The sequence below is a fragment of the Acanthopagrus latus genome, chromosome 14 (assembly GCF_904848185.1).
Source record: "Acanthopagrus latus isolate v.2019 chromosome 14, fAcaLat1.1, whole genome shotgun sequence".
NCBI classification, from domain to species: domain Eukaryota; kingdom Metazoa; phylum Chordata; class Actinopteri; order Spariformes; family Sparidae; genus Acanthopagrus; species Acanthopagrus latus.
In genome coordinates, this window is record NC_051052.1 from 22,032,917 (window position 1) to 22,041,699 (window position 8,783).

Below are 8,783 nucleotides of genomic sequence, written 5' to 3' on the forward strand. Positions count from 1 at the left end.
TTTTTTTTTTTACTTTTTCAAACATTTAAATGAACTTTTTAAGTGTAATCAACAAAATAAAAACTAACTTAAGAGAAATCATTGTGGAGTGACATCAGTTCTTCATGACTGTCATGTTGTTAATTTCTCTGATGTTTCAGGTGCTCCAGTCGCTAACAGGTGAGATTATAAAATAAAGAACAGCAGCAGAGTTTATTTCAGACACATTTTATTTATGTATGAAATAATTTTTTCTGCCCTGAGATCAAACATTCAAACAGAAACAAAAGATTTGACCAACAATCTGATTATTGATTCAAACTGAAGAAGAAAAAGTGTGATTACACTGTTACTGTGTGGATCATTACTGGTGACAGACTGCTTTACAGGCTGATAACTGATGTTTCTGGTGTTACAGACTGGTTTCTGATGTTCAAGGACCGGAGGCGGTGCTGGCTTCCACCTTCAGGTCCTTGCTGACCAGTCCGGAGGTGACCGGGTGCATCGCTGCTCGATGAGCCAGAAACACAGAAACAGCTTCTTCACGATACTTTTCGAAGAGAAACACCTCCCTGAAGACATAAACAGAGGGAACACAATGAAGCAACCTGCTGATGAACTGAGGTAAAGTGAGATGAAGTGGGGATGAAGTGAAAGTAAAGTGAGATGAAGTGGTGATGAAGTGAATTAAACTGAGATTAAGTGGTGATGAAGTGAAAGTAAAGTGAGATGAAGTGGTGATGAAGTGAAAGTAAAGTGAGATGAAGTGGGGATGAAGTGAAAGTAAAGTGAGATGAAGTGGTGATGAAGTGAAAGTAAAGTGAGATGAAGTGGTGATTAAGTGAAAGTAAAGTGAGACAAAGTGGGAATGAGGTGAATTAAAGTGAGACGAAATGGTGATGAAGTGAAAGTAAAGTGAGATGAAGTGGTGATGAAGTGAATTAAAGTGAGACAAAATGGTGATGAAGTGAATTAAAGTGAGATGAAGTGGGGTTGAAGTGAAAGTAAAGTGAGATTAAGTGGTGATGAAGTGAATTAAAGTGAGATGAAGTGGTGATGAAGTGAAAGTAAAGTGAGATGAAGTGGTGATGAAGTGAATTAAAGTGAGATGAAGTGGGGATGAAGTAAAAGTAAAGTGAGATGAAGTGGTGATTAAGTGAATTAAACTGAGATGAAGTGAAAGTAAAGTGAGATGAAGTGGTGATGACATGAATTAAAGTGAGATGAAGTGGTGATGAGAGAAGTGTTCTGTGCTCTGTAAACCTGAAGAGTGGTCTGGTAAATTTCATCCGGCCCTGCTCAGTAGCCATCTTCAGAGCTATGGGAACGGCCTCCTCCCACTTGGATCGCACACACAGCCTCAGCCACCTGGAGGGGGAACAGCCAATCAGGACGCTTCCAGAGAGGAGGAGGTGGAGGAGCTTAAAATGAAGGACATGAAGTGGGACTCTCACCTGAAGCGGATCTCTGAGTTCATACAGGTGTTGAGATCATAAACTTCTTGCATCTTCTTCACGTGAGTCAGAGGAAGGGCAGCCTGAAGGAACACGAGTTAGTGTTAGTGAAGCAGACTGTGGTGGACTGAAGTGGACTGGGGTGAACCTAAGCAGACTGTGGTGGACTGAAATAGGTTACCTCATGAAGCAGGAGGGACAGGAACTCGATCACCTGGTGGGACGACAGTGTCTTCAGGTCTGACTGTTTAAAGCTGCTCAGGTCCTGATCTTTTGCCTGAAGGGGTCAGAAGATGGAAGTTGGACACTGAACATAATAACAATCAGTCTATGTTAGGTCCAGGTCTTACCTTGATCCACCTCTGGCTCAGGGCGATACAGGCGTCAGCCATCGTGGTGTCGTACCTGAAACACAATGATGAAACATCATCAGACTAACAGGTGTAAATGGGGACAGGTAGACCTGATGGAGGTCTGACAGGATCCACTCACTGAGGTTTGACTGGAGGCATCCCGGGTGTGAACATCCAGGCATTCCAGTCCACCTTGTTCAGGACGTCCACCTGAGAGACACAAACACTTGAGTCACCTACAAACCTGCTGCGGAACATGAAGACCTGGAATGACTCAGAGGATAAAACCAGCAAGTGTCACCACCTGCACTTATGTACGATACTGAGCACCTCACGCCCACCAAGGACCTGAGCGCCCATCAGGGATCTGAATGCCCAAAACTTGTTTAAGTACCTGAAGACCCTGCTATCACTTTTTCTCCGATGACCTGCAGTTGTTGAAGTACTTTACACCCTACAGTTAGGGTGAGTACCTGATGTTCCACACTCGTTAGAGCAGGAGTGTCAGACTCAAGAGGGCCGAACAGAGTCAACAGTTTTTAAAAAGGATAAATAGGCCATTTAATTAGATGCAAGTGCAGAAGGAAAACATGTTTATGTGCTGCAGCCGGATGCTCGGCACCTTTTCTTAGCTGCCAGTTCATCAGTGTTTGGTGTTTTGTGCTGTGGAAACCCTCAAGATGGAGTGAGGGTGCATCAGTGAGACGACTCCTTTGTGGGTTTTTGTTCATCTTCATCACAGAGAAAAGCTGCTGACAAACGTTAGTGCTTCCAAACATGCAGAGCATTTGAGCAGCATGTAGATGGAGTTGAGCCACAGTTGATGGGCTGAAGCTTAGAAACTGCAGCACTCACAGAGTTGTACTCTGCCTCGACCGTATTATTACACTGGAGGTCTATCAGCTCCGTTTGGGAGGTTTACAGGTGCTCTTTGGATTGCTGAACATCTCAATTTTAAATTTCTGAGCTGCACAGTTGGAAAATTGCTGTGTGAACTCTGTGCCAAATGCGCCCACTTCATCAGCGTACTGCGCTGGCAGGAGAGCAGTGGAACACGTTGTATCAGTGTTTGGCAACACGAAAAGCAACTGAAGTTTCCTTGCTGTGTCTGAGTCTCCCACAGGGGAGCATCATCGCTGCATCATACATGTCTGATCACATGTCCTCATCCATGCAGCTGAAGGTGCAGCACAGTGATATGTGCCGTTATGTTGCATAAAAATGCCAGATAACGTCTCACTTTTCGTCCCGGAGCTCTGTGATGTCTTTCCCTTCTCTCCAGAAACTAGCAGATTTCCTCGTGCACCTCTGTGCCATACGGCACAGTGTCGTGTTCAGAATCTGCTTCTTAAAGAAAAGACTGAAATTGGCGGTGATTTAATTACACCAACCCCACAAACAAGGCAAACTGGTTTACTGCTACTGTCTGTGCACAGATACTCTGTTTACTTTTGGGACATTTGTTTAAATGCATTTAAAAGTGGTGAGCACAGTCAACCTCTGACCTCAGAGGGACAATTCCCAGTCTGGGAATGCTTGCTGTTGCAGTGCATTCTGGGACTTGTAGTGTCAATGGTGTGTGTCTTATATACCGGTAGGCCAGAGATGATGCACATATGATATTGCATCGCAGGCCAGATATAATTGGACCATGGGCTGGATGTGGTCCACGGGCCTTGAGTTTGACATGTCTGTGTTCAAGTACCTGAACCCCCTGGGCCCATTTAAGTTCCCAAACACCCCGCATTTGTTACTGTACCTAAAGCCCCACACTAACCACAGTACCTGGATGCTCTGCGCTCATTCAAGCACCCGCACTAGTTACAAAGCAGAAAAGCCCCATGCTTGATATAGTCCCTGAAAATCTGCAGAATTCCCATCAAACACTGATGTCTGAACTGAAATAATGTCTGAATGTGCTCGCCATAGTTTTTGCTGTAGTTTAGACTCACCTGAGCATCCAGGTGTTTCTCACCTTGTCTTTAAAGTAGGTGAACAGGTAGTTCTTCCACTCGTCTGTAGTAACGCTGCTGTAGGCAAACAACTGGATGTACGACTTCACAAAACCCATGAACACCTCTGAAGAAGACAAACAAGTAAATAAAGAGTTTGAGGTTCAGACAGTGTGTGATGTGTCCAGGTGCGTCCATGTATTACCTGGCCCTCCCATCAGCTCCTCCAAATGGTACAGCAGAGCAAAGCCTTTCTCATAGGGCACAGAGGAGAAGGCGTCGTCCGGGTCGACTTCCTGCAGGCTGGGGACCAGGTTAGTCAGAGGGTTGTTGGCTCCAAAGGTGTTCACCTGAGTGACGACACAGACAGGTGAGAAACAGCAGAAGAAACACACTGTTTCAGGTGCAGGGTCAGGTTCTCACCGAGTCCTGCAGGTCCTTCCAGCCTCCCATGGCTTTAAACTGTCTGAACTGCTCACTTTCCATGCACCTGCCAATCATCCTCTCCAGGTAGACTGTGTGACCCTCGTTCAACCTGAGGATGAAGACAGGAAGTAGCTGCAGTCAAGTTTTCTTCTTTTTAAAGTAAAACTCTGGTTATTATCGAAGAGACATCAAAAAGTCCATCTTTAGTTTCACACTTCATCTTTAGAGGTCAAATTTCTGAATTCATTTAAAATTAGTTTCTTTGTTTTCCTTCTGATTCGTTTGATTCAGTGTTTAATAACCAATGTTTTTATTAAACAACCCGTTCAGTGCGTTAGTTTACCAGAAGTGTTCCCATGTCTTATTGGTCACCAGATTACCGGTCCAGCTGTGGGAGATCTCGTGAGCGATCACCTGACAGGGACAACAGCACAGGAACATTTATGATCACATTAAACATCTATGATCATATTAAACATTTTGATCACATTAAACGTATATGAACATGGACAGCAACCGTTGTTAAAGCGTTTGAACTCACATTGGACAGAGATTTGTCTCCTGCCTGTAAAGACACAGACACAATTAACAGCTGATTAACAGTCATATGAAGCCATTTCTAAAACAAGTAATAATCTTTTAATCATCATCACCATCACTATAATAAATATATGTGTGTTAATATATATGTGTGTGTACCAGCAGTGTTGGTGTGGCGAAGGTCAGACACGGGTTCTCCATCCCTCCATAGGGGAACGAAGGAGGAAGAACCAGGATGTCGTACTGACCCCAAACATATGGTCCTGCCAGGTCCTCTGCTGTCTTCAACATGGTCTCCGTCTGAGAACACACACATTTACAGACGTGTGTGTGTGTGTGTGTGTGTGTGTGTGTGTGTGTACAGTACCTGTGTGTGCGTATGTGTGACAGTAGCTACTGTGACTCACCTCAGAGAACTCAAACGCTGCTTTGTCCACAAACTCTCTCTCAGACCAGACTCTGGACCTCGGCCCGATCTCTCTGTTATCCAATCAGAGCACAGAAACACTGTTTACCTGCTGCAGGTGACAAGATGACATCAGTGAATAGGTAGACAGAGTACCTGCTTTCCAGAGCTCCAACCACAATGGCGATCAGGTAAGAAGGCATGGGCACCTGAGGACAAAGGTCAAAGGTCAACCTGACGGCATATTACTGTACACAGATCAGCTGTGGTGATTTATAACAACACGAGCGATCATCAGCAGACAGAGAAGAAGGGCAGACTGACCGGCTGTCTGAATCTGTAGACGACCCTGTTGTTGTCCTGAGGATCAACTTCCTGTCCATCTCTCACTGCACTCATCACAGCCACCAGGTCTTTGGGTACAGACACCTGAGAGACCAAACACAGGTAAGGTGCGGTATTGACTAGTAGGATCAGTATTTCTATGTCAGCCACAAAACTTGAAAAACCACATGGAAAGGCATTCACACATATGGGGCTCCTGGCTGGCTCACCAGTTATTAGCTAAGTTAAGACCCAGTTTTAGGATGAGTGGTGCAACAGGTTCATCTGGGAGTCCAGTTTGTATGAACACTGACAAACAGGCTCCTTTATTTAGAATCTTTTACTGATGTTTACACCCAGAACATAAAGCTGGTTGTTCAATCCATCTTCCAGAAACACGCCAACCAGCCAGAGTGGAGACAGGAAGTGACCTTGCCTCACCTGTAGATCGACATTACGCAGGCAGTCCAGTATACGCTAGGTTGTGTGTGTGGGGGTGTGTGCGTTACCTGGGCATAGTAGGTGTGTTTGACTGATGGACTGTCCTGACAGGGAACCATACTCCTGCAGTGATGAGCCTGTAAGACAACACACAGGGAAAGAGTGTTTTTATTCTAGATGCTTGGAAAAGTGAAAATGTTTTTTAAAACTTTCAACTGACTGAATTTGTTTTGACATCTTGATCTACGTGTAGTTTTAGTTTAATTATTTAATGTCAATGTAAACGTCACAGTGATACAAATTCTTACTCAGTGTTAAACAGTACAAAGAAAATATATTTCATGTTTCATTGATCTTCTAAATATCTCCTTTTTGTGAATTTGATGGCAGTAAAATGTTTCAAACACATTACAGAAGCACAAAAAAAAAAAAAAACGTGAAACAACACCTGTTGGGATCATTGCTCAGGTGAACAGGTAGATAGTATCACAACTGGAGGTTCAAAAACATGGCTGATTTCTACACGGGCTCAGAACCCTTCAGAACATGGTCAGTATAGTCTGCTTGTTCATGACTGGTTTTATTTACTTTTACACAGGAACCGCTTCAGTACTTCCTGTCAGGGTTAACCCTAACCCAGATAAACGGCCATTGACCAAACTGACTGAGATAAAAAAAACAGGAACAAAGATGCTGTTTGAAAAGAGAACTGAGGCTTTATGTCGCCTGTCAGACGGTTGTGATGAAGAAACTTTCACTTCTGTTAAAACCTTTAAATTACACATGATTACTTCACACTTACAACACAACTGTCTACTAGCAGCGTTTTGGAAACAACCTCACCTGTAACTCACGAGGGAGAGCAGGTTGTCTAGTAATTGGGAGGTTGCCGGGTCGAGTCCCAGCTCCCACCAGGAATGTTGAAGTGTCTTTGAGCAAGATTACTGAACCCCAACTTGCTCCTGATGAGCAGTTGGCGCCTTGCATGCCCGCCTCTGCCACCAGTGTGTGAATGTGGCAAGTGTTGTTAAAAAAAGACCTGACCCACCTGACACTGGCTGAACAGGTACGGCTGTTTCTTCCCAGCAGTCTGTTCAGGTGTGAGCCACTGCAGAGCTGACGCCGATGGAGACGTCTCATAGGTCACCTCCACGATCACGTGCTGCCCTCTGATTGAACAACAACACATTAACTGCATTTTATTTTGAAAGGACATTACATGAGGAGAGAGAAGAAGAAGTTACCTGGAGAGGTCAAAGGGCAGCGTGATCTCCAGTGGCGTCCCCTTGAAGCTGTGTTTTGGGCCCATCGTAAATCGCGTTGCTTGTCCATTAGCGCTGACTGAGAGGATCTTCAGGTCTCTGCTGTCCAAAGTCTGCAGCAGATAAAAAGGACGTTTTTATTAATGAGGTTCTGAGATTAACGTCAGCATTCAGGGGCAGAGAGATACCTGCTGATAAACACTCAGACACCTCTCTGGCCTCAGGCTATACACCTGTAGTGACAAGTCAGCCTTCAGTTCAGAGTCCAACATAACACAACAAGTTCACCATGTCTTAAAGCTCAACTACGTCACACCAGACTCCATTCAAAAACACACACATTTATATATCACATCTGACAAAATACATCTAAAAGATTTTATTAACTTTATATCTAACATTTACATTCAACAGAATTACTATAAACTGCCTGGTTTCTGTAGATTTGGTCATTCTGACATGGAGTTTAGTTATTAAACTTCAAAGTGAAAGTCCGAGCTCAGGTGAACACACCTGTTCTGTGGATTCTAGCCTTAAGATCAAAGTCCAGATCACACAGACCCAATAACTTCAGCCTGACTCTAAACTGTTTCACACCAAACACCTAAAAAATTCTAAAAAATGTCAATGTAAATTTTCCTTGCATACAAATATGTAATTACATGTAGAGAATACCTCAAAAAACATTTATTCCACAAATAAATAGGATATTAATGTTCAGTTAAATAAATAAAACGTATTTGTCCCCAGGGGGCAATTAAATGACTGATCAATCAGTATTAAGTTCGGTAATTATTACCAAGTCTGGTTTTGCTCAAATAAATGAATTTAAAGAGTCTCATGCCAAATTCCATTTTTAAATTTCAAATCCTAAAAAAAATGTATAGACGTCATCGAAGTCGAAGACTGTTTGAAATAGTTTAATTTGTGATGAATCAAATAACAGATTTCTTGAGAATTTCACATTTTGACGAGCAGATTCTGTTGACGGTGTAGCAGCAGTTGACATCAGTGATCAGTGATCAATGATCAGTGATCACACACATTTACTGTCAAGCAGTTTTAATAGAAACCAGACTTCATTTAAATTCTCGAAGACTGAATAAATGACCCCTTCACGGACCACAAACACGGTGTGAAATCAGAAGACTCGTTTTGAATGAACGAGCCGTTAGCTCTGAGGCTAACATGCAGCGATACCGGGCAGCACCGGGTTCCGTTAACGTTACCAAGGCAGAGAAACGGTCCTCCAGAGCCTCCACGGTCAGCGCCACCTTGGCTCTGATGACGTGTCTGTCGAAGTCCACGTGCAGAGACAGATTCAGGTGTTTGGTGACGCACCTGGTGAAGGAGGAGAAGGAGCACGGGTCAGACGACATGATGATCTGTCCGGTAATAGCGGAGAGACTGAACGCACCGTCGGACTGACACCCGGTTAACTACCGGAACGAGCCCTTCACACATCCGGCAGCGAGCTTTTCAGAATAAACGGTAACTCAACACAAGCGCTTCCACGTAAATGCTTTTATTTTGAAACCTTTATCTTTAAAATCAGATAAAATTATTATATTTAACTGACGATGACGTGGATGTCGCATTTTATTGAAGTATGTTTTGTTGTGTGTTCTGTTTTTCTTTTTAAGATT

At 43.6% G+C, this 8,783-nt stretch overlaps 1 protein-coding gene across 2 annotated transcripts; it reads right to left on the reverse strand.

The window, feature by feature from the left end:
- Positions 1–191: 191 nt before the first annotated feature.
- On the reverse strand, positions 192–8,586 carry lta4h (leukotriene A4 hydrolase). 2 transcript variants are annotated; one of them, XM_037121415.1, is made up of 19 exons: positions 8,367–8,586; positions 7,120–7,250; positions 6,924–7,044; positions 5,944–6,012; positions 5,435–5,539; positions 5,267–5,319; positions 5,112–5,184; positions 4,864–5,004; positions 4,706–4,729; positions 4,508–4,578; positions 4,162–4,273; positions 3,944–4,088; positions 3,762–3,865; positions 1,926–1,996; positions 1,784–1,838; positions 1,615–1,710; positions 1,434–1,516; positions 1,243–1,347; positions 192–551 (listed from the first exon to the last, which is right to left on the reverse strand). In XM_037121415.1, the coding sequence occupies exons 1-19, from the start codon at positions 8,514–8,516 to the stop codon at positions 413–415; spliced, it is 1,848 nt and encodes a 615-aa protein (XP_036977310.1). In that variant the 5' UTR covers positions 8,517–8,586; the 3' UTR covers positions 192–412. The 2 variants fall into 2 exon arrangements, with proteins under 2 accessions (XP_036977310.1, XP_036977311.1); XM_037121416.1 differs by having other exon boundaries at positions 8,479–8,581.
- Between the last annotated feature and the right edge of the window lie 197 nt (positions 8,587–8,783).